The sequence below is a fragment of the Drosophila virilis genome, chromosome 4, assembly GCF_030788295.1.
Source record: "Drosophila virilis strain 15010-1051.87 chromosome 4, Dvir_AGI_RSII-ME, whole genome shotgun sequence".
NCBI classification, from domain to species: domain Eukaryota; kingdom Metazoa; phylum Arthropoda; class Insecta; order Diptera; family Drosophilidae; genus Drosophila; species Drosophila virilis.
In genome coordinates, this window is record NC_091546.1 from 5511734 (window position 1) to 5538203 (window position 26470).

Below are 26470 nucleotides of genomic sequence, written 5' to 3' on the forward strand. Positions count from 1 at the left end.
CTAGTACATTCCGACTGGGGTTTATTTAGTGCTTAAAGTGTAAACGCATCCCGTTTTTAAATAAGAATTGCCCATGTTTAAGATTATTAAATTAAGAATTATGGGAAAAAACACTTTAAAAACGAATTTAAATACTTGAAAAAAGTCAACTAAATTTAAACATCATTTATATGCTATATGCTTAGAATTTAAAAACATTTCGTTCTTAAATAATGCTCCAAAGTACAAATTGAACTTAATATTTTAATTGATCATCCACTTTTTCAGGCTGTCTTAAATAAAGCCTTAAATATTTTGCATGGAAGTTAAAAGCTTCTTAAATTTAATTTAGATTTAATTTCGATTCAACTAAAAAGTTCTTGATAAAACCATTTTATGATCAGCTTGAAAAATTGCAAGTTTGTCTAGATTCTGACAATGTTTATATATAATTTGTATACAAAGCACAGCAACAATTTTCGCAGTGTAATCCTCGCGAGTTTTACAATAAACACGAAAATATAATTTGCAACATTTCGGAACAGGCAACGCGTTGCGGAAGGACACCGAAGGGTGGAAGGGTGGATAGACGACTGTAGCTGGAGTTAGTGTTAGCCCGAGATGGGGCTTTTGGCTATGGCTGCAAGTAACACTAATTACCTGGAACTAAATATGGCGCCGGATTTGGTGGCGGCAGCCAATACGTTGCCGTTATCGCCGGATACGACTGATGGCCATTTGTGGCCATGTTTGTGGGCTGCTGCTGCTGAAGTTGGTGCTGCGGGGGTGGCGAGTGCGGCGACATGCCGGAGCCGCACAATTTGTTGTTGCTGCTGCTGTTGTTGGGCTGGACTGTTGCTGATGTTGCACATGTTGTTAGCGCTGTTTTGGCCGATAGAGGGCGCAGCTGCAGCTCACTAACATTGCCATTTCCGTTTCCGTTGATATTGGACGCTGTGAGGCTGCTGCCGTTGTTGTTGTTGTTGCTGCTGTTATTGTTGTTGTTGGTACTCTTGCTGTTGTTGTTGTTGTTTAAGCCATTGCTGCATTCCATGATATTTGTATTTGGATTTTTCATATTTATGCGCCCGTACTTGGCGCCACACACACACACACAAACAGAAGGGCAACTTGTTTTTATGAGCCTCTTGGGCTATATTAAAATGCAAGCTATATTATTATGTTTATTTTTATTATTATTTTTTTAAATACATATATGCATGTAGTTTACGTAAACATGTTTCTATTTATTTAGTGTGAGCTGCCATTATAAAAAAATATACCACAATTATTCACTTGTGCATAATTTGAACTTTTATATGTTTATTCCTTTTTTTTTTTATTTTTGTAATTTAATTTTAATACGCCGCGCGTGTTGCATTCTTATTATAAACTTTGTGGTTGTTGTTGTCGCACACTTTTTTTTCATGGTCTGCCATTTTTGTATAACTAATTAATTTGCCATATTGCCCCGTTTGCTTTTGTAATAATGTATATTTTTTGTATTTTTGCTCTTTCTTTACGATTGTTATTATTTTTTATTTACTTTCAATTTGCTGCATATCATCGCATCATATCGAGCGTTAATGTGCCAGGCATGTCACATGCATATATGTATATATATTACGCACACACACGAACGATATTTGCTATTGTTATTAAGCTTATTATGGGGATCACATAGCACAGTTATTTGATTTTGCATTTAATGCCAGTTAGGAGCCAGCTCATGAAATGATGTTGCTGCCTTGTTCAAGGGGGCTTTCGCCTCAACAATTTTAATGTGCACTTTTTTCGTATTGCACTTCAAAAATAGCAAAGCAGCAAATAAAAATATCAATAAAAATTAAATATAAAAACTATTAAACGTAGCAGCAGCTAAACAAACCTAACTTTCCAGGCAACTGTTTCGGGCCAAAGCGAATTTCACAAATGCCACGCCCATAGTTGAACACCTCTCTCTAACTCTCACTATAAAGAGCTATATATAGCAATAAGGTACATAACATGACACCTGTCTCTAATCAGCTTGAAAATAGCTCCAAAGAAACGAACGTCTGTGCTTATATAAACCAGGCCTATGTATAAGATGCAGGGGGGCGGGTGTCTGTTTATGTAGGGGCGTTTCTGTCTAGCTGCGGAATCCGAAACCGAAACTAAACAACTGTCGACACATAACACTAAATGAATTGTGAAAATTTCAGCTTATTTATTTACAACAACAAAAACAACAAAAACAACTACAGCAAGTAAAGTCTCTGTTGGTTTATTTCTATGTGAAATTCTCTCTAACTAAAATATCAAGAAGAGAAAGCTGAGTCGATCGTATTATGCCATTTTAATAGCTCATGGAGCACAGCTCAGAGTAATGACATTTATTCTCTATAATATAGAGGATCATTTTTGAAATTCAATGCAATACAAAGATGTTCTTTGTTTAGGCATTGTCTACATTTGTTTACAAAGCCGAGATATGATAGCTAAATTGTTGCTTTTATGAGATGGGAAAATTGTTGAACACATTCTTTTTAGCAGTTCTTTGTGAACATTTGTTTGAACTAAGTTTTACATACTCAATTAATAACTTAATGATTAAGTATTTTATTAACTTTGTGAAATTCACAAAGCTTCCAAATAATTTTAAAGTTATTTATAAAAGAGATCATAGAGAAGTGCGGTTTTATATTATCAATAAGGGGAAAATGTGCAACAAAAATGTTAATGAAATCTTCCTTTCTCTGCCTTACTTAAGACAATCAATTTCGAGTTTCTAGAAACATTTTGACAGAACTTTGTAAGAATGTTTTCAAAATGTGGCTCACACTTTTCGACAGAGTTATCGTATTATCGATATTTACATCGCACTTATCGATTCTTTCTCAGCATTAAAACATGCTTACAACAATTATAGCTGTGTTTTGACAATTCTCTTCAGTTGATTAACACTTGGCAGCTATCTAAATAAAAATTGGGGTTAATAAACTTAAAAACCGCGAAACACATGTCCATAAATCTGAACAATTCGATATTTTTCATGTGACAATCGATTGTTATTGTGTGTCTTTAAATATATTGATGCGTTCATTGGGATAATGAAGTATATTTCCATGTCAACTATTTTCTATTTATTTTCATTTTCTATTCATTTCTATGCTTTCCACAACTTGTCGGGTCTGTCTATTTTCAATTTCTTGTGGCCCGGCTAAATTGACGTTTGCCAGTCTATTGACAGACTGCCTCTTCTTCTAGTTGTTGTTGTTGTTGTTGTTGCTGATGGACCATGTTGTTTGTACTTGGTCAACATATAGACATAAATATGCGTAAATAAACGAAACTCATATGACTTTATATATACATGTGCCTATATAGTAGAGTACATGAAGCTCTACGAAGAAAGTGCAAATATTGTTGGAACGCATATTGTACTTTTGGGGCTGGAGCCTTGTTGCAAGTGAAGTGCATATTGCCACACATTGTTCACAAGTGATTGCAACATATAAATGCAATTGATTTGCCGCTGCAATCATATATGCATGTGTATAATAGCATAATGTGGCATGCGGCATGTGGTAATGTTGCAACTGCTGCCATTTGACTTGTTTTGTAATCATTTAATATTATTATTATTTTTTTTTAGTTACGCCTCGCTGCACGCAGCCAACTAACCAATTTGTCAACTCAGTCAACACATGACTGCGACTATATTATAAAAGTGTTTTTATTTTTTTATTATATTTTTTCCAATTGCTGCGCTTAGAAATTACCACAGGGTTGCATAAGCCTCGGTTAGAACTGATTAGCCTAATTGCCATAGTACTTCGACTTGAAGCACCTCAGTCTGGATATCATCTATATTTAAGTATTTGCGACTTTACACTTTGTGCTTTTTTGTACTTTAACTTGACTTTTGCTTCAGCTTTAGTGTTTATTATTTCGTTCTTGTTGTTGTTACTTTTATTCTGCACTCCAGCCACTACAACAATTATCGCATAAACTTCATAAGCTTCACATTTACACTCTGAACTTTGGTTAATGTGCGGGTATCTGAAAATTTTTAGAGCGTAAAGCGACGCATTTTCATTAAAAACTGAAGCATTTGAAGCATGTTAAAAAAATAGATTGCGCTGGCCATTTATTTTAGGAGGTTCGAGAGTTGTGAAAAAAAAGAAAGAGAAAGAGATGCGAGAAAGAGAAAGAGAGAGGGGGAATAGGAGAGGAAGATAGGGGGAGAAAGATAGATAGAGCGAGAGAGAAACATAGTCAAAGGAAAGTACAAAGAGAGAAAGAAGAAGATGTAAAAAGAGAGAAAGAGGTACGGAGAGGTAGCGAGAAAGATAGAGAACGATGTCAAGAGGATATATGATTTCTATAATATAGATTTATTATGACTAATAGCGACGATTTCTTCATGACCTTTTTTTAACTATATATTTATTAGCGAGAACTGCAATTATGATTCGGATATATTTAACTGAAGTTTTTTAAACCAAGCTCTAATTGAGGCGCATAGAAAATTATACAAATATGCTTTTGATGTATTTATCTAAATATATTTATTTATTATTTATTCTAGAGTCTTAATTCACAGGAGCACCATTGATTAAAGATTTGAGGAGTACATCTTTATATCTTTCTGACAAATATTTGAGAAGGTGATCTTCCAGGTAAGTGGAGAAAAAAATATAATATATATTGTAATAAATAATAATATAAAAACAATAGATTTTGTAGAATGCGGAGTTTATATAAAAGGTAATGCCTGCCTGCCTAACGTATAGTTCACATAGTAATATTTCTTAACTATATATATTTTAGGATGGGGATGTTCCCAGCAAAAATATTTAAAAAAATGCCTCTAGCATGTTTAACCAAATTGTTTTGCCCTTTTTTTTTTTAATGTGCACTCTTTTGACTAGTCATTTATGTTCAGATATACATAGATATGCCATGTATGCATATGTATGCATAATGTATATAAGTATTTTTGGGTTTACGCTTTTGGGTTGACGAGCTGTTGACATTTTGTATTTAATATGCCGCACACCTTTGTTGTGTTGTTCTAATTGTTGTTGTTGTTGCTGCTGTTCTCAAAAAATTGACAACTGACAATTTCCGTTTGTTGCCGGGCAATACGCATTTGTAGCCCTCGGTCTAACCGAAAGCCAGAAAAGTCAGCTAACCGACTGATAATTTTCAATTGGAATTTACTTTGCCTGCGGCCAAGTGATTCATTTTCATGCTGACGCCAAGAAATCCATTACGTGATGTCTCTCTTCGCCCTCTCCCACTCACTCTCTCTCTCTCTCTCTCTCTATCTTTCTCTGGATTTGTTTTAAAATGATATATGCGAGGGAAAACACACACATCTAGAGCCATTGCGTGGCCTTTTCTTATAGATGTTTTCAATTTAATGACACTTGTGCTAGTTGTTTGCTTAAGGCATCTTTTAATATTTGCACAAATGCGGCATTCGCGGCAAGTCAACAAATTTCCCGTATTGTATCATAGCAAAGTACATAGATATGTCTCTATAGAATGTATATATATATATGTGTGTATGGAACTTAGGGCGCAGTCATTGGCGACCTTGAGCTAGACTTTACGCACGTACCCATATTGTTCAGGTATGAGTTCGGGCTCTCAGATCGTGAAGATGCCAGCATTTATGATGCTCTCTCTGGGTATTTGTGTTTGTGTTTGTGTTTGGGGCACACCCCGAACAGACTGCGGCATTCAAGCGTTACCAACTGTATCGGAAATCGGTTTAACTTTTATACAAATATGTCGTGTAAATATATAAATATATACAGCGTGAGAGTGAGAGAGAGAACTTTTCGATGCATTGTTGTTTAGCTATTGTTCTCTGTAACGAATCAGCTGTTGCTGTGCCTGTACAGCAAATTTATTTAAATACATTCGACACGTTTGTACATGCATATTCAGTCCAGGTAAATAGGGTTTATCAGCAGCAACAGTAATAACTGCCTAGGTGGGCTAATATACACTTTAGTTTTGCAAACAACATTTCCACGGCACTTTTAGCTCAGCGCGTACATAGAAACCACAGTGTTTACTGCATAAGTTGAATTGTAGAAGAGTTCCATATGCAGCTGCATTTAGTTCAAAGCAAGTACAGTTTTCAATATTTTATTAAGCAAGCTTCACTGTACTTTGACTAAGTCATCAAATGATATGCTACAATACAGTCAATCGCCTAAACATAGCTTTAGCTTCAATAGCAAGTACAGTGATGGCTGCATAAGCAAGTTGAGCTAAAATGTAAGCTGGCAAAGCAAGCTCAGCAAGAAAAAGGTCTTTGCATGTTTGTTAAACAAGCGTCGCTGTTTTAAATGTAAATACAGTAATAACTGCTTAAATGCGTTGTACTTAAAGGCAATTATGCATAGGTCTGTAAGCCAAGCTTCACTTTATCAATGTTTCTTCGAGTGTATGCACACTACAGTGATAACTGTCTCTGTGAATTTAGCTTAAAAATGGTTTTCTGATAAATTAATGTAGTAAATGTTAGGCATACTTCACTGTACTTATAGCGAAAGGGATCGAAAATCAGCTATCTACAGCAATAGAAGCCTAACGAGAACTTGTTAGGCAAGCTTCACTGTACTGCTGGGTCTTTGTGCTTATTGTTTAAAATGCACGAACAAATACAAATGTAACAAGCACAACAATATTTATATGCATTAAATGTATCTGCATCTCACAGAATCGATAGCCTTAGACAGATGAACCCAACACACGAATTTCTTTTACCAGCTTCACTGTACTTAAAGTCTTTGTTCTACATGCGCAGTTTACAATAACAACAACAACAACAATGCTGCATAGTTGGCATTGCAGTGCATTCTTTTTTATTTAGGTTTTGTATCTGTCAGATACAATTAATGCGATAGATACATTTTGACACTTCGAGTTGAAGACGCGCGTGCGCAGCTCAAGCGACTTGCAGCGACGCGCACGTCTCGCTTTGTGGTAACTGCCAATGTATCTATGAGATACTGAGATATGCGCGTGTATCTTAGGCGGCGTTCTATGCCGCAGACCGACGACAAATAAAAAACGCGACTGATTGCGGGCCGATTGAGTGACAAACTGCTAGCGTCGCGTTTTTTTCGCTGCCGTTTTGCGCTGTCGTGCGGTTTATTTTACTTGATTTTACTTTTTTTCTTCTGATTTTTTGTTTCTTTAGCTTTTCGTTTTTGTCGCAGTTGTAGTTGTTGCATGTGTGTGTGTGTACCTGTGTGTGTACTTTAGCCATTGTGTACTCAGTTCACGATGTGCTGCTGCCAGTGCCCAACCGCATGGCGCGGCATCCGACATTCGAACATACGAATACGAATGCGAATACGAATACAAAATTATCATTATTATTGTTGCCTTTTAGTTTTGGCATTTTTCGTTTCGGCTAAATGGCATTTGCGACAAAATGAAAAACCACACACTCTACACACACACCACACACACACACGAAGTGCAAATGCGAATATGTTATACTCTATAAACCACAAACAATTGCCAATGTAATAATATGAAGACGAGCAAATTAATTGTTACAAATCTTCAAGAAAGATATCCACAAGTCTTTCTAAACTAGATTCCTATCGAAAAATAATTCTAATAGATAATTCTAATAGACTGCTTCATGGATCTGGATTTTAATATATCTTTATATCTCATATTCCAAGCCTGATATTCTTCAAATGATATTAAAATCTACATTTAAATTGATATAATAATTTGTTTGCTTAAATTTAGATATATAGTTATCTTGGATGAAAAATAACTCGAGATCTTTATTAATATAGAAAAGATAACCCATATTCGTTTATAGCCCGTCGCATAGCCTTCAGGATCGGCCTTAGGCTCGTTTCGTAGTGCAGTGTATCTAAGCCAGAAATTGGGGGTCTCGTCAAGTGACGCGTGCTAAGCAGCGCTGATCACAGCCGCCACCTGATCACGAGTATCTCACAGATACACACAAGAGCGCATCACAGCGAATCATTTCGAGTTAATTTGGTTTTATTTTGATTTTTGTTTTTGTTGAGCTTGGAGTTGTGTGCCTTTGGCCAATGCAATTCGCGCTCGCCCAAGCTGATAAAAATCATTTTTGTGTCTATATAGGAGAATGACAGAGTTGAGCTTATGTATCTGAAGCTTTTTACTACTGTGTACTGGATTGTCTGACTTTGCGAACGCTGCGGCTCTGCGTCGCACATTTTGTTTGTTTGTTTATTATTGTTTCGCGTTTCAGAGCCCGGCGACAGTTGTTTAATTTATCAGTTAACAGCTTTGTGGCTTTTGCAGCTACACGCTAAAAGCTTCAGTTGTTTCCACTCTCGATCGTATTTCAGCGGATTTGTTTGGCTCCGATTTTTGTGTGTGCTTAACAAAACAAAACTGAGTACTCGAAAAGTACTCATTGCCCTTGTCGTCGGACATTAGAAGAAACCAACACAGAAAAAAAAAACAGAAACAAATACTAGTTGGAGTCTAAAAAGCCACGCTCAGCCACGAACTGAAGGGCCAGCTGTGGCTGCGGTTTCGGGTGTACCGAAGCGCTTATCTCGACAAGAAATTTAATTAAAATAAAACCATATGCCGCAATTGAAACGCCCCCTAATTACGAGCAACGCCTTAACAATAGCAGCAGATACAGATACATTTGGAGGGGGGCGGCTTGGGGGTACAAAATGCAAACAGACGCCCCAGCAAAACACTTGAAAAGCCCCAAAACGACAAAGGGAGAATAAAAGCATAATATATATATATATGAATATATATATCTATGCGGCATATTGAAACAGACGCAAAACCATTTTCGATAATTGAAAATAATAATTAAAATTCTCTGATTGAGGCGCATTCGTTTTTGTGCGAGCCTCAACTGACGTCCACAATTGGAGTGAAAGAAGCTATAAAAAAGTAGCAACAGCAGCAGCAACAACAACTGCAACAACAACAACAACGACAGCAACAATTACGACAACAATGTACATGCAGCTACCATACACAATAATTTGCCATACAATTTGTTATTCAATCTTGAGTTTTGTATACCCTGCAGCCATTATAAGTAACCAATAATAGGGTATATTGCAGTTGCTCAAAGGAACCCATAAGCTGTATCTGATCAGCCTCAACGCTCGAGTCGAGTTAGTTTACTAAGGTTCTCTGTATAAATTGGTGGATCTCAGAGACTGTCTAAGCTAGAGATTGGATAGGAAAAAAAGAATGATAGGTATTCAGGTTTGTTGAAAATTGGACTTTTTCGCCTATGATATCTTTATATATCGACTACTATTTTTCGGATTATTATTCTACAGACATCAAGCGGCGTTTTATATCTCGTATGGCATGCAAAGATCGCAACATTTCAGTTTTTTAAAACACCCCCTTGACTAACTAATATAACAAATATATTAAGCTGGTTTTGGCTGCCTTTCTTTTTTATATTCAATTCGGATTCGTAGTAACAAATTAAAAGCAATGTTTCGAAATAGAATATATTATTGAAAATATTATTTCGAGGCATTGCTTGGCTTATTGATATACACACAGACTCTACAAATCTACACACAAATTATTTAAAACTTTATTTATAATAGTTAGAAGCCTGCTTACAGGGTGTCTGCTGTTCGGGCATGCTCGCCTTACGTCAGCTTGTTTGTTTTTTCTCTTTCTGCGTTTTTAATATGCAAAACTTGTCGCCTGCCTTAGAATTGTGTTGCTGCTGCTTCTTCACAGTTTTTCTTTGCTTTTTCAATTGTCGTTGAGTTTTTTTTATTTTGTACGCTTTTTGTCTTTCATAGAGGCAGCCCGTTAGCCGTATTTGTGCCTGTGTCCAGGCCATAGAAGTCATCGTTATGGTGTCCCCAAAGTCATTCAATGCGCCTCGCTTTGTTCTCTCTCCAGCTCGGTGCCTCTCGCCCCCATCTGGCTCACCCTCTAGCTCTCTTCAGAATTTATGACCATACTGCATTTGGGATTCTAAGTGCGTGATTTCTTCAATTAATTGCCCCAATGTCTCTGAGTTTTCATTGCAGCCGCCGCCGCAGTCGCAGCACTTGCTGAATGGCATTGCACAATCATGTGGCAATGTCTTTGACTCTAGACTCCTGCTACCCGACCCCTCAGAAGAAAATGATGTATGTTAAGCATGCTACAGCTCACAGCATTGTCTATGTGTCTATGGCCCGTTGTCGTTCTAAGACTCTTTTGGACAATACTTGTAGTTCAAGCAAGGCTTTTAGCATAATTCCCAAACAATGACAATAGTTCAGCCAATAGAATGGTTGGGAATAGAATAGAATAGCGTGGAATTGTCTGCAATTATGATTAGGAAATCAGTTTGTTCAGCTTGTGCAATGCCATTCATGCCTAATTGAAGTTCTGCTTGGATTGGTGAAAAGGGAGGTAAAGATATTCTTTAATTAGTCAAAGATTATTCTGCTGTCAATATAAGGATTGGTGCAGCTGTCTTAACAAATTAGTTACTAGGTAAATAACTCTACTAGATTATCTATAAATGATATTATTATATATCTATCACAATAATAATGTACGAGATTCACGACTCATTTTAAAACTTGTTGAAAGTCATCTGATTCTCGGCCTAATTAACAATTCTTTTTAACCTATTCAGGTCCGATTGTGAAATATCTTTGTGTACTTATGCCCTGCAGAATTGATAAAGTGCGAAATAAAATTTCTAGAGCTTATTTCACATTTCTATCTAAGTGATATTTCATTCGTATTTGCTACGCACTGCAATTATGCGCATATTTGAAGTCGAGCGTGCCGCATGTGTGGCTTGTGCCACATGACAAACTGCAGCTGCAACAAGGCAAAACGCACTTGCAACACGCAACATAGGAAAATTTCTCCATTTGGTGGCATTCCACAAATGCTTTTGGCAATGGCTCGACGCCGGCCACGCAAGCGCAACTAGAATAACGCGGGCACAGATACTGATACAAATAGAGCAATAGCTATAGATACAGATAAAATATCTGCGGGATATAGAGGCAGATGCATGTAGAGAAATAGTTACAGATAAAATGTATATGGCGTAACAGCTACAGATACGGATAAAATATCTACTGGATATAGATACAGATGCATATGGAGAAATAGCTACAGATAAGATATTGGTGTAGATGCAACAGCTACAGATACAGTAAAGGTATTTTAGGGATGTAGATATAGATAAGGTATCTGCGATATGGAGATACAGATAAAGTATCTGTAAGATATCAATATAGACATACATAAAGCCACAGCTATATATGCAGATATAAGATTTGGGAAATATCGTTACAGATACTTTTAAAGTTGCAGATAAAGTATCTGTAGGCTATCGATGTGGATACATATGATACAGTTGAGGTATGTAAGGAATATCTTTATAGATATTTACATAGCAAGAGCCACAGCTAAAGATAAAGTATTTGAGGGACTTAAAGCAGCAATAAAAGATACAACTAAAGTATCTGCGGATATGCGGAATGCACTCGAAGCAAAACAAAACGGCAAAAACAGAAAACAGCTGACTTAATAACGGCTCAATTGCCATATCTGTGCTACGTTAAGATACACATATATATATATATTGTATATTTCTTTATATGTAAGAAGAAGAAGAAGCAGCAAGAGCGAAATTGAATGGAAATTGAAATGAAAAACTGGTTGCGGCCGTTTAACAAAGGTGGCAAAGGGGCGGACGGGCAGGTGACGCCGGTTCACAATAATTAACCAGCTGTAGGAGCTGAGATACCGAGAAGCCGGCTGGCATGAGTCAAGCAGCGGCTGCTGCTGCTGCAGTTGCTCAGATTTATTATAATTTTTTTCATTTGATTTTTTATTTGTTTTATGTTTTTTTTTCTCTTAAAGTCTTTTGTCAATACGAAGCTTATTTGCATATTGTTGCTGGGGTTTTGTTGGCGTTGTTTACATTTTGGCAATTGGCAAATTGAACAACTGACCGAGCATTTATTATAGTATTAATTATAGAAACTTATTTTAGGCAAAAATAAATATTACTCAAAGACTTTAAGTAAGCATAAAACAAAATATATGCACTTTATGGCCTGCAATAATCGCACATTTTTGACTGTAAACACTTTGTTAAGTATTGTTTTAATTTATTTTTCTTTTGAAATATTTGTCAGCCTTACACGATTGCACAATAATTGTAAATGACAGTTAAGTGCGCGACATTTTCAATCAATTGAGTGTCTGTAAGCCTGGGGAATCGATCGCAACACATTTAGTTTCAATTCACTTCAATTAAGCGCAGCGCATTTATTTAATTTAATGAATTTAATTTATTGTTTACTTTTCAAGCGAAACAACAAATACAACAAAAACGTGCGCGATCTATGACTGTCAGCTGCGGCGAACTGCGGCAAACTGCGGCGACAAAGTTCTATTGAATACGCTTTTCACGTATGACAAATTGCGAGCGTGCGGCTATCGACGCGTCCGGCGACCGATCGACTGACTGTCTGTGCGAAGACTGAGCGACCCGTCGTTGCCCGGCTCGGTGTGTGCTTGCTTGGCTTTGGTCGATCTACAATTGCGCTGCACTTTGAATTTCATTTGATTTTGCCGCTGGCAATGCCGTTGCGTCGGCTGCTTGTCCTCTCTTACGATCTGTCTCTCTCTCTCTTTCTCTCTCCCACACACTAACGGGTGCCGCTCTCTTAGCGGCCAATTGCACAGCTGTTGGCGCGCTCTTCGACACTTGTGGCTAACTGAAAGTCAATTAGTTACGCTCTTTGCTTGCCTTTTATTTTATTTTGTTTTGTCAGTCTGTTTGTTTATGTTTGTTTCGAGTATTCGCGCTGCTGCCGGCTGACTCAGCGTTTTTATTATGTTCCTGTGTTGTTGTTTGGAGTTAAAACAAAATGATTGCCTGGCGTCCGTCTCGCTCTTGCATAAGTGCAGCTCATTGCAGTCGCTTTCGTTGGGCTTCGGAGGAGCAGTTGGTGTTTTGAAGCTTACGTTTGACTTGCAAGTTTAACAATTCTAAGCTCAACTCTGCGCCTAACCTCACTTTGCATTTGAATACAGTGGCAGCTCTTTTGGGTGAACATCCGCACGCTCTTAGCGATATCGAAGATTTTAGAAAATAACTATAGTACGTACTCTGTAGAAGAGTCAGAAGAAGTCATAACCGACTCTTTTTGATTTATATATTATTGATTAGGTTGAAGTTCAAGAGTCCATCAACCAGTCTCTGTGTGTCTGTACGCTTTAATCTATAAAACTTACAAGCTAGGTACTTGAAATGTAAAATACATAGATTCCAGCATATTAACATATTTCGATATATTTTCCCATTTTCAAAATATCGATAAATATCGATACCATGCCTCAAGGGATTGAAGTATTACATGTACACATGTATGTATATGTAGGACAAATAGGGCAGCTGTATAAGAACTCCGCCGAATGAAGCTTCTCCTTAGTAGACACTTCACTGTACTTTCAGCTTAACTTAATCCCGCTCTTGGCTCATTTTGATGCTCTTATTCACACAAAAAGCAGAAAAACTTCGATTTGTACAATATTTAGCACATTTAACGCCAAGTTAAACGAAACGCTGCTCATAATTAACAACTTGGCTACAAATTGTACAAAATCCCAACGAACTTCAGCTACTTACGTGTTTGAATGCATCTGCTAGATACATACTCATGGCTGTATCTAAACAAGCGATCACGTCAGCCGCTAAACGAGCAACAAATGTGCGAAAATCAATTGAGGCGCACTCCAAGAGTCTCGACTGCGGCTCAGCCATGCTGGCTACATAGAAAAGCGCTTTGTGTTTGCCATAATTGAAATGAAAAGTGTGTTAATGTGACCAGCAGCAAAGTATCTAACAGATGCAGATACACAAATTGCAAGCATGAAAATGCATTTGACCCAAGCGCAGATCTAAAGATACCGCGCTCCACTCTTAAATAAAGTCGTATGTTGTTGTTGTTGTCGTCAAAAAGACGTCACGTCATGGAATTACTTGCGCGAGGGAGGCCCTAGGCAGGGGGAGGGGGGGAGGGCTGCCATGTCAGCGCCTGACAATTCGCGAATATACTCATTAATTAGAAAGCCAAGCGGCATAAATAAAAGTGTGCGTTAAATGTGCAGCCACTGCAGCAAATAATTAATTTGCCATGATTAGGCAGGCGAACAGAAAGAGACTGCACTCTGTAAGCTAGAACGAGGCAAATGCACACTTTCTCTCCCCCTCTCTCTCTCTCGCTCTCTCTTTCACTCTGTGCGAAAAATTCAAAGCAGCTCGCAAAGTAGAAGCTGGCAACGGCAAAAAGGGCAGCCAAAAGGCCAACGACAAACGGCTAAAAGTGTTTAGAATTTCTGGCATTTTGTCAAGTGTCGCCAAAACATTTTGCCAAACACGCAGGAGGCGTGGCGGGCGTTTGGTTTTGGCTCGTTCGGGGCAGGGAGTAGGTGCGGTAAAGGAGTGGAGGACAACTTTTGCACTTGTTGCATTTGCTTATATCGTGTGGCATTTGAAATTATGCGGCATATATACTTTTTGTATTTATTTTGGCCAAATATACTCTACTCATTAGGGGTAGTACGAAATTTAGATTGATTATATGCCACAGGGTATATTATAATTTAAGCAGACGTTAACAAAATAAAATTTTGTAATTATTCCTAATTTTTTATCCTTAAACGCATTCCATAAAGTTCAATTTTCTTTAAGAGTATTGAATATTCTGCGTGTTTGCTAGTTCTCTAAGTTTAATAGCTTTGTTATTGCTACGCCTTGTTAAAAATAATTTCTTGACACTTCTAGACATGCATATATCTGAGATAATGTTTGGGCTGCATTACGCATTATGCGTCGAGTAATTGCTCACAGAATATTGAATGCATTTTTATTTAAAGTATTTTTGCTATAAATATGTTTGTTTGAAGCCTATGCGAGATTTTGCAGTTTCAATTTGCTGAGTGACAGTTTCTCTGCCCTGTAGCTATTGATGGGTATAATGAATGAATAGTGCGTATGGTTTTTAGAAGCAGATGTAGACAGCCCTGATTTCATAATGTATTCATGTATAAATTATTTATCAGCATCATCTAGACAAGTCTTGCGCTCCGATCAACCGCCCCTTTCAATCAACCCTTGGGCCTAAGGCAATATCAAAGCCAGAGATGTCAATTTTTATAATTGTCAATGTTTCGATATTTAACACGATAGATATCGATTTTAGAAACTCAACCCATGTTGTGTACGGGCATCTCTTAGTCGTGCATTGCCTACTAGAACACTCTTTTTTGCACATTTTCTTAATTTACCATAAAATTTCTATGTTACGTATTTTTAATTTTGTGATTTATTTTTGTCACGCGTACAGCGTGACGCACAAGACAACAAGAACAACAACAATTATTATTTTGTGGTACTCGTTGAGCACGTTAAGTGATTGAAAAAGCATAAAAATTTGCAGATATATGCGATGGGCAAACTATACGGATTGAAGATGTGAAAATATATAATGAGAACAAAAGATATCGAAGAAATTTGTAAAAGATATGCACAGCTTGATGGAGAAAGTGAAATGCGACTAGATTAATATACGAATTAGTACCAAAACGTTGAGTAGGAGAGTTAAATGCATAAATTAGAAACAAAACGTTGCATAATTCCCAGCTTTAAGTAAGAAGTAAGCCGCACCAAAAGGAAATCTTTCATGTTCAGGGCTTAGCTTAGGCACGATAAGTCCAATCGATAAAGAACAAATTAGTACAGCCGGAAAAGCAATTAAAAACAGTCTTAAAAAAGGTAGACAACGATCGGAAAAGGAAACAGAAATGATAACGAACATTCCACAGAAGAAATTGTTAAAATGAAAAGTAGGCGCAGCAATACCAAAGTCTTAACCACAGCTGCCTCAATCAACAGACACATACACGCGCTCGCACACGCACGCAGCGGAAACGGAAGCGCAACGCGTGGCAAAATGGCGTCGCAGACGCGTCTATTGACAGCCATGGCGAATGGCGCGGCAAAAAAAAGACTCAATAAAGAGTTTCATTTTGGTTTGGCTTTGGTTGAGCAGCGTTGCCACCTGGTCATCATGTAGTTGGGTACTTTGGTATTTTGAGTGTTTGACTTTTTAGTTACTGTTAACGCGGCTGCAATTTATAGTCCTAGTCAGAGGGGAATGAGACAGAGAGAGAGAGAGAGAGAGAGAGAGAGAGAGAACAAACGAGAGCAGGAGCAGGAGCAGCTACGTGTCTGGTTAACAGTTGCGCTCTTATTGAAATTGTATTTATTCAGAGCGTGTTCTAGGCACCAAAGCTTTCAATGCCCCAGACAGAGATAGAGGCAAAGACCTTAATCGATTTAGTGGGCCGCCACAAGCTTACTATTGCTGCTATATCGCCAGCGCCTCTCTGAATGCCGCCCGGCCATTATTCATGCATATGGTAGGCGCATGTTTTCCGATACAAGTTGCGATTAAGACCACAAGGCAGGGCCATAAAAAGCAAGATCAGCCAGACAAAGGGCAAATAGCAAAAAAAAAGAATGCATTTCCTTTAGTTTTTTGTTGCAAAACTTACCATTTCTGTTCTCACTATCCGCAGGCTTCATTTGAATGGGATGATGCATCTGTAAAATGGCAAAAGAAAGAGAGAGAGAGAGAGCATATTAGTAAGAGTAGGATGGCATAAGCAGAGCAAAGAGCAGAGACTACACAGCTCGTACGTTTTTTGTTTTATGTTTTTTAATAGCTGCTTGCAGCTGCTGAATTGCAATTCAGGCTCTCGGGCTATGCCAGGACACATGAGTGCTGGCTCCCACACAACTCCCCTCTGTGCCACCTCCATGTCTGATAAGTTTTTCAGCTACCTTTCTGTTTGTGTGCTTTGAAGATTTCATTACCATGATACCGAATGAAATGCAACAAGAATGTTGCTACAAAAGGCAAGTGCAAAGGCTAACAAATGTTCATGAAACTAATGAAATGGCTAAAAAGAAAAGCAGACAAGCAAGTGGGGCGGGGGAGCAACGGAAAGGGGGCAATGTGGAAATAAAAATCAAGCGTCCATTTCATTAACGTGGCCATTAGCACTTGTGCAATTGAATGCTCTGCTTTTAACAATTTTTCATTTATATTACATTCATTGAGCAAACCGATAAGGCTCTCAGCTGTCCTCGGTGCCAGGACCTGACAGGACCGTTGGCAACGGGTCTACAGCCATTACTTTGATTTCAATTAACTTTTCATTCAGCTAAGGGGCGCCAACAGCGGCAAATGATAATAATAATACTTACAATCATATTAGAATTGCGCCAATTGCTGCACGTTTTTCTAAAGCGCACGCCAAGGCTAGGACTCGTTGCTCGACTTATAGATACCCTGTGCGCATTTAGACAGTTCATTGAGATTGAACATAAATTTTAAAATTTGACATGCAAATAAAACGTGTCAAAAAGTCAAAACAAAATATGACTGAACTTCGATAATTATTAATTTTAAAAAAGCTGTGTAACTAAAATTGATATTTTAGTACAGAAACTCAATTAATATTTCACCCCTTTACAACTGGGCAAAACGAGGGAAGTAGTGTACATTGCTCTTGTGTTACTTTCGGTACAGAATAAATCTATTTTGTGTAGGCAATGTCCTTTTCTGTTTGCTGCACACACTTGTACAACTCGTTCTTATAGCCTTTTCTTTGTTAACCATTTCTAAATGGCTACGCGCCATAAAAAAAAACGTGGCTGAGCGATGACAGAGAGAGAGATGCACTAAGTGAATGAATGAATGACCGAGCGACTGACTGAGTGACTGACTGAGTGACTGTGTGAGTGACTGTTGTGCTGAAATTGAAATGAAATGCTCAAGAACTCAAACTGAAGCTGCAGCTGGTGCTCGGACCGTCTGGCCGGCCTATCTGCACAGCTGGTTGGCTGGCCTGTTGTCTGGTCAAAAGGTTTTGCACAAATTACGAGAAAATGTCACTGCCTTAGCTGTTACGCCATGCCTCCCTACCCCGCCGCCCCCTACCCGGACCCCTTCCATTCGCTGTTGCGTCATTTTGCTGCTCTATTATTCAAAATTGACAGTTGAATGAGTTAAGTGGCCTGTCCAGGACGTCGCTGCTGCTGCTGTTCTTTTCCCAGTAACCCCCCTAACCGCCTCCTGCTCGTTGCCCCATACACAATTTAGCTGTCTGTCCATTTGTGTAAGGCTCGGCTTTCGATATGTATTAGCCCCATGTACTCAAAATGTTACCCTTTTCACTTTAATGACAATTGGTTTATAAAACGATTTGCCTTCTAGTTGTTCATTTATTTTGTTCTTTCTTTTTTTTTGGTTTTTGTTTTTTTGCTTGTGCTAGGATATTTCATGTGTGATTGCCGTTCAAATTGTCAATTAGCTATAAAAATATTGCGAAATGTTCGGCTTGTCAAGCTGTGTGAGAAAGAGAGAGAGAGGCAGGACAGGAGCGAGAATTGGCGAGAGAGAGAGAGAGAAAGGGGGCAGATACTAGCGCGGACTTAACATTGGGATTTGAATTAAAACACTGCAAGAAATATTCAGAATCTTCTAAATGAAAATATAAGCAGAAAACAACAAAATTAAATTAAACTGTTTATTGCTCCTGGCTCTTCTCAATTAGATCGGATAAGGTTATAGAAAGAAAACTGTTTATGATGATAGATTTTGCATATAAAATATCTGACGCAAAAACTCTTCACACTCAACGTGGCATACACAAGGCCATAATAATAACAATTCATATAAAACAAAGTACAAAAAATATATATTTATTTTTTAATTAAAAGAAACATTATAACTTAAAATTAATTTTTATTTTTCAATATTATTTTATTAATTTGCATTAAATATTGCAATTAAAATGCGCTATATTACAGACTCGCTTCTCACTTGTGTACAACTCATTTTCTCTCTCTCTCTCTTAGCAATACACGAGTTAAGTCAAAAAAGCATTGCATACTCTTGGGCTTAACTCAAAATAATCGCATTTCGACAGTTTTACAGTGTAATCATTTTTCCGACCACTTCAAGTGCGTCACAACTGCGTCTTTTCACACGTGTCACACAACACGAAATCAAAAAGAAAAGAAAAAATATAACTGTCCACTTAACCCACACACACACACACCCACACAGTCCACACACACATCCTGCGGTCTATATATAGAGGGAAATGGTCACTTCAAAACAAAATATTTATTGAAGCCGTTGACAAGTTGGGCCCCCAAACACACACACACATACATACGTAGCGGCCTATATGAGTGTGTGTGTGTGTTTGTGTGTGTGAGAAAATGCCGACGTTTTAACGTCTGTTTACCTATCGATTATTTCAGGTAAATTAAGTAGCTCTTGCACAGCAGCAGACGTTGAGGCTATGGTCGAGCTTGGTGGTTGTTCAGGCAGCCTGCCAAATGCATTAAAGGATCAGACATGCCCACACACGCACACACACACGTGCACACACACATATGCATAGCTGGGCACTTACTTATACAAACAAAGCGCGTATGCGTTTGTATGTATAGCTATATATATATATACATATATATAAAGCTGGACACTGGTCATTATTTTGACACTTACACACGTGGCGTCATTTGCCTGTTGGTCCACCCCAAGCCACTCCCTCCTCGCATAGCCACCTTCTCCAGTGCTTCGTGAAGGTCTCTCGTTTTAGTGCCAGTGGATTTTCCATTAACAATTTGAATATGTAAATGAAGGCAGCTAACTGGAAGGTAGCACAGGGGCGTTAAGGCTAGCCATAGTTGTATATATGCCTGCATATAGTAGGGATACTCCCTTTACAGTGTTTGCCTCTGCGTGAACGCTTCATTTAATACGTTAACAATGAGATTGTCCTCAATAATTGAATCCACTAATTGACTGATGATTACATTTGTGTTGGCCACACAACAACACCCACCCCCTTGTGTGGTGTGTGTGCGTATGTGTGTGGCAGCTATTAGAAATTTGAGGTATGTATGTGTTTAATGGAAAACTATGTCATTCGATCGATCGATGGGCGCCAGCGGTTGACTTTCTCAAGCTGCATTATTTAGAAAGCAAAATAGAAATTTGACGAGGTGAACGACGAATAAAGGAAACGCACACACATACAAAATAATACATACATAAGATACATACGAAACACATACATACACATACAGAACGTAAAACGAGCAAGTCAAAGCGCTACACAATGCTAGGCTATATATATATATATGTATAGAGTAGGGGCATTCCCATTTGCTGTACTTACCCCATCCAAGGTCTTGATGTTATGCAGCGCATCCTGGGCCCGCAGAGCCGCCTTGCGCGTATAGTAGGTGACAAAACAGCACCCTGTAAACGAAACAGAACGAAACAATCGATACAAATCGATACAAAAATTTGGCAGGTCGATAACAAAAATCAACAATCGATAGACAATTGCACAAACGTATGATACAAGGACGAGTACTCGCATACGCTTATTATAATATTTTATTTTATTTTCGCGTACTCGGGACCGTTACAAATTACAGTTCTCTTTAGATCTATAGATATATATATATATTATATCATGCATGGAACAAACTGTTTTAGACACAAGTAAATTTTGGCATGCATGTTTTGTGGGACAGGAGACGAACGCATCATGCGAGCCATGCAGAGATAATGATATTAAGACAAATTGAAAATGTGGGTGGTATATAAAAATTATACTATATACATATATGGCGTATGACAGCTGTTGCCCAAAACTTTTATATTCCGCGTGCGTGCTTTATGATGATTAATCAGACAGCACATATAACGGAAATAACACTCAAATAATCACTTTTACCTATAGTACAAAGACAATGATCGATAATTTATTATTTTACAACATTTGAAAATTGGTAAACCTTATAACTGGGTAAACTATTATTCACGCGATTTTATCTTGCATTTGATCAATAAATTATGATCGATAAATTACTAATATCGAGAATTTGTAAGAAAGATGGATAATCGATATTATCGATAATGTGTCGACTAGACTTGTTAATATATTGAAACTATCGATTTCGTAAAGATTGTGCCTTGTATAGTATGTTAAAGATTTTGAATACAATTTGTGATTGACTTCGTATTGATATTCTATAACAATAAGATATATATGATCGATAACATATTATTTATGAAAATCAACCGAAATATTCGGCAGCACTTGGTGATTTTGGTACTTTTCATGTCATTGTGTTTTATTTCTCCACAAATTGTATTTGCTCTCTATAAATAAAACATAAGGTCATATAAATTGATTGAAGCTAAATTATATATTTATGATGCAGCTAAAGCTGCAAAGCCCAACTACCCGGCATCAAGTGTAATCGTCTTCGGCTACCTTCACACTCACTGCGATAGCATTATTCCCGGCCCAAACAACTCTTGTTGTGTTCTTAGCCTAATCTGCTCATACAAGCAAAGGCAAAAAAAGAAAGAAGAAGGGCGCCAAGTATAAGTATATCCAATCATTGAGAGGCAACAGCACGCCTGGCCATAAATATGCATAATACCATTTCAAGCTTTCATAAAAGTTTGCAAGCAAATGTGCAAATTATTCAAATACCCCATAGAATTAACCAAAGCTCGAGTGTGTGTGTGTGTGTTCGTGTATGTGTGTGTGTGTGGCAATTATGGCCAATTACCGTCTAAGCTGGGCAAAGCAGGCGGCAAAAGTGCGAGTCAACACCTGCTCTGGACCGAATAAGGTGTTAGCCTCAATGTTGTTGTGCGCTTGCCATAATAATATTACCCTCACCCCCATCATCACATAACTGGCTTAAAAGGGTGCACCTCGAATTGATGGGGCAGTGTAAAAATTCATTGAGCGGGTCTGCGCCCGGGGCCCAGTTCCAATTAATACCCACATTTGTATGCGTGTGCACTCACCTCGGCTAATCGATGTGACCTTATCGCGCAGCACATTCAACGTATGAACCCGCCCGAACTGTTCGAAGAGTCGTCGCAATTTGAGCTCGTCCCAGGTCTTGGGTATTTGGCCCACAAACATTTTAATGTTGTCCGCATCGGGCTGATCCTTGGCCGATTCCGTATCGGCCACTGTGCTGGTATCCATTGCATCCGGTTCGCATTTGATGGCCTCCATCGCCAGCTGCGGCTCCTCAGCGCCATTTGAGTCGCTGCAAAGCGAAAATAAAGTCATTATAAATCAGGCGAACACACAAATCCATATCTATGTTGGCCAAAAACTTTGCCCGGCAATTCCATTGAACTTTTATGGCCAACATATTGGACATGGCTTAAACAACCCAGCTACCCTACCCCCTCTCTCTCTCACTCTGTGTTCTAACTTCATTTGCTAATGACCATAAAAACAAAAAGGACAACTATTTTTGGCTCGCCGAAGATGAAATACCCTAGTGGACTGAGGATTCCTATCTTAACTACATATTGCATAGAATCAAATAGCTTGATCGACTCGGCTGTTAATACTGATCATGAAAATATATTATTATTATCATATATATATATATATATATGTATATATATATATACCTTATCGCAGATGTCTTCGTCAAAGCGTCGGAAACATCATGACAAAATTATAGAACCCTCTGCAAGTTTATAACAACAAGCAGGACAACAATGCTTGTTTGTCGAATGGCGAGGGGAGAATGGGGCTGGTATAGAGGGTGTTTGTATGGAACGTGTATATAGAGACTGAGAGAGAGAGAGAGAGAGAGAGAGAGAGGGAGAGGGAGAGATAGATAGACAAGCAGTGCATAAAATACAAATACTAATTGTTATTAGCAAACTAATCTAATCTAAAAAGTTGTAAACGTTTTTACTTTGTTCTGTGGCTGACCAATGCTCCTGTGTGTGTGTGTGTGTGTGTGTGTGTGTGTGTGTGTGTGTTAATGTGTGTGTTCTGAAGTGTGAGTAGCTGGCAATGCATTGAATGGTCCATTTTGGGGTCATTTGGATTCTTCACTTGCGTTTTTGTGTAATGCCCGAAAAGTTTTCTTGTTCCCCTCTCTCTCTCTCTCTCTCTCTCTCTCTCTCTCTCTCTCTCTATATATATATATATTTGCGGTTTATTGGGTGTTGTTAATGGCACACAAAATTGACTTTTGGTTGATGTCAACAACAACCACAACAACAACTATAAATGCTGAAACAACACAATTAGCCACAACAAACGCAAGCAGCACACTTGCCAATAAGCTGAAGCTGTCAAGCAGTTCAGGCAATAAATTTGAAAATCTAATTGCTTTTCAGTATTACAGAACCAAACTGTGTTGTGGGTGTTGGGAAAAACAATTTTAATTAGCCATGAGAAAAGTGGTTTAAGACTAAAGTTAAAAACTAGGGCATGTGCTTTTATAAGATTTAATATTTAATATAACTCAACTATTAGCGAATGTCTGAAATATATTTTCAGCTGTTCAAAAGAAGATTCAAGGGTCAAGATGCTGTAGAATATTTTTGATCGATGTTTATCTGAATTTATTATTTACTAGGACTTATATATTGTTTCTGTCTACCTTATCACAAATGAACGTTTGACGGAAACATATTTAGGCGTTTAGCTATCCCTCACTTAGTACTTGGTCAAAAATCTTTCTAAATTAATTATATAAAAAAATAAAAAAAATCCACAAGATTTTTAAGAAATTTAATAATAATATATCGGAATATCATATTGCAATTCCTATTGACAGCATTTATCTAGATATTGCGACTTCTTGTGCGACGAAACAATTTAAAGCTATCTCCCGATCCCTATTAAAAGCGCTGCGTAGTTAAATAAATAAAGCTCAGCTATTCCGGATATTACCCAATTCAGATGCTATCTAGCTTAATTTCGCTTTCAGCCAGACAACATTTATGAACTGCCTTCTAAATTTACGAGCTAATGAAGCTCTCTCGCTCGCTCTCGCTGGTGTTGGTACCACGCCCACTTTCGTCGTGCGTCCCCGGAGGCGGCAAATGACAAAACGAACTTAATCTATTAGAGGCGGAGCGTGTCGCTGCCAAATAGTCTAGTGTCAAGGTGATAAATATTGCCCACAAGTCAAATGCAAAGTAGGCCAAATGGGGCGGGGGAGCCAAAGCGAGCCGAGTCTAAGCCGAGGCCAACAGGGTATCAGAGCTGCCTGGCGGGCATAAATCAAAATCTGCGCGCCGCACGCATTTGCCAGCCAATTTTCTGTTGCCTACTTTTTGGCGCGCGGTTTAAGTATATACTTGAATTGAAGGGGGGCGGTGTGTTAGGGCAGGCAGCGCGACAGGTGTCGCTGTTGCCCCGTAGGCAATTATTTCGCTTTCAAAGTCACCCAGCCGCCTGGGGAATCCATCAGCGGGAATAGCTACTCTCCAGGGGCAATGCGACAGCAACTACTTGCGCCGGCAACAGTTGCTCTGCCGGCTGCGCCTCGGCGGCTTTCTTCGCATTACTAATTCAGTTTCATTTAAATGGGCCGCAGCTTAATGAGAAAATTGCCTGCGGTGGGCGCACACTGGGATTTGCCACAGCTTCAGCTTCAGCTTCGGCTATGGCTTTGGCCTTGTCTGTTGTTGCTGCTGCTGATGCTGTGAAGCAGGTGTTGGATTGCTGCGGCTCGAAAATGTTTTATGCTGCAGGCTCATGACACATGCGATGATATTCAAGTTGATGCTGCTGCTTCTGGTGCTGTTCCTGCTGCTGCTCTAGATGCTATCGCACGGCCTCAGCTGAATGGACAGCTCAACGCGGCGCCCTTACGACCACGCCTACCCGCCTACCGCGTCAACGTTGCCGCCGACAAAGCCGTGACGTGGCATTTAATTTATGATGGCAGTTTGTTATGTCGCGCCTGTCACAACAAAAACAAACAGTCCGGCAAAAGATAGAGGACGCCAGTGAGACACAGCGAGGCGCGATTGCAAAGGGTGGCACGTTGGGCAGTTGCACAGAGGCAGGCGCATAAAAATGACCCAACATAAATTTAATATTCTTGCTTTATTATTTAATGGCAGCGCAACACGCTGGAAAAAAAAAACCGCGAATGAGAGACAGAAAGAGATGGTTGAGCAAAATAAGGAAGTGGGGCAAAGCGTCAGGCGCTCAACGTGGGACTGCAGCAATGCTTGGACTGGGAACTACGGGTTTGGTACGGGTTTATGCCTGCATATCAGTTTGTCACGTTGTCTTATCGACCACATCATCATCATTATCAATGTTTTGTTATAATTACCAGCGGCTGTCAATGATCATTAGCATTATGTGCTTGATGACACTGAGACCTGATGCCCATTGGCCTCACTCCAATGCCAATTAATAAACTTAATGCAATGCCAATTATCGTTAGCAGGCCAAGTCAGGCCAAGGAGTCTTCACTCGGCACGTTGTCACTTATTTTAATTGAATCGATTCGATTGGGGGTGCACGCTGCTTCAAAAATGCCTGCCAACCAAATGGACATTTTTCTTCTCGTCTGCTGCGACTGCGGCTGCTGCTGCTTCTTTCCCTTTTTTTTCTCTTATAATTTCCGGGCAAAGGAACTTGTCGTAATGGAAAATGACACAGCGGGGCATGGCATCACAATTTCAAATTTGATACCGCGCGACTGGCATTTCCCAAAAAGGAAATTGAAATTTATATCTAGCCAATATGCAAATTGATAAGAAATTAGCTAAATTATTCGACTTTCGCTATGCAGCGCGCGACATGGGCTACATTTCCATTCAAATGCGCTTTTTCCGAGTGCACATAGATAAATATATATATATATGTATATATATATCTTTTAATAAGCACATCTAAGGCGGCTTGATGAGTCTCTCTGTAGGCGTATATAAGAAATCCGTCCTATAAAGAAAGGAGTTGAAGAATGCTTTGGGAAGAGGGTTGCAAAATTAATTTGAATTGAACTTTTATTTTTTCAATAAAAACAGCATTCACATTCCGCACTTAAATGAAGGGCTGGAATGGGGGTTATTTATAGCTCATTGGCTTTTCAGTCAAACATAAATTCCATGATAATTTATTTTGCAATTGTTTAAAGTGTGTTAATTGAAGAGAAGGTAGATAACAAGAGTCAAGTGCATTTAAATCATCTAGATTACACCAAAATGATAGCTGTTTATTGACAGTTTGCTCTGCGCTTGTGTTATCGATTGTGTTATCGATTCGTTTCCAATAAGTAATTTCTTTTGGATAAGTTCATTTTATACAAATCGCCTGGCTTGCACAACTTGATCTTTCTCCCAACTTAGTAAGAAATTCAAGTGAAAAACCTGCCCAGGTCTATAAAATGGGTTAAAATAATTAAAGTACTTGAGTAAATTTTTTATATGCATTTAAATTCTCTGAAAGTCAGATATCACAACAGGCCTCGACAAGCATCTGGTTAAATCGCAACTGAACCTAGTCCAACAATAGCTGTGTATATTTGTAG

General features: G+C 38.5%; 1 protein-coding gene and 1 long non-coding RNA gene across 11 annotated transcripts in view; one reads left to right on the forward strand and one right to left on the reverse strand.

Annotated features, from left to right (window-relative positions):
• The window catches only part of LOC116651529 (uncharacterized), a 117754-nt gene that overhangs the window by 47699 nt on the left and 43585 nt on the right, over nt 1-26470 (forward strand). For all 5 annotated transcript variants that reach the window (XR_004304527.2, XR_004304524.2, XR_004304526.2 and 2 more), the window contains exon 2: nt 4553-4643. This is a non-coding gene — a long non-coding RNA (uncharacterized lncRNA). The remainder of the gene's footprint in view (nt 1-4552; nt 4644-26470) is intronic.
• bru2 (bruno 2) overlaps nt 1-26470 on the reverse strand; it is a 66324-nt gene that overhangs the window by 33574 nt on the left and 6280 nt on the right. For 3 of the 6 annotated variants that reach the window (XM_032438008.2, XM_032438009.2, XM_032438012.2), the window contains exons 3-5: nt 21960-22210; nt 20302-20384; nt 16594-16642 (exon numbers count right to left, since the gene is read on the reverse strand). In XM_032438008.2, coding sequence (XP_032293899.1) covers nt 16594-16642; nt 20302-20384; nt 21960-22210 — 383 coding nt within the window. Of the gene's footprint in view, nt 1-639; nt 1241-6894; nt 7530-12331; nt 12494-16593; nt 16643-20301; nt 20385-21959; nt 22211-26470 lie in introns of those variants that run through there. The other 3 variants (XM_032438013.2, XM_070209479.1, XM_032438010.2) reach the window with 3 other exon arrangements.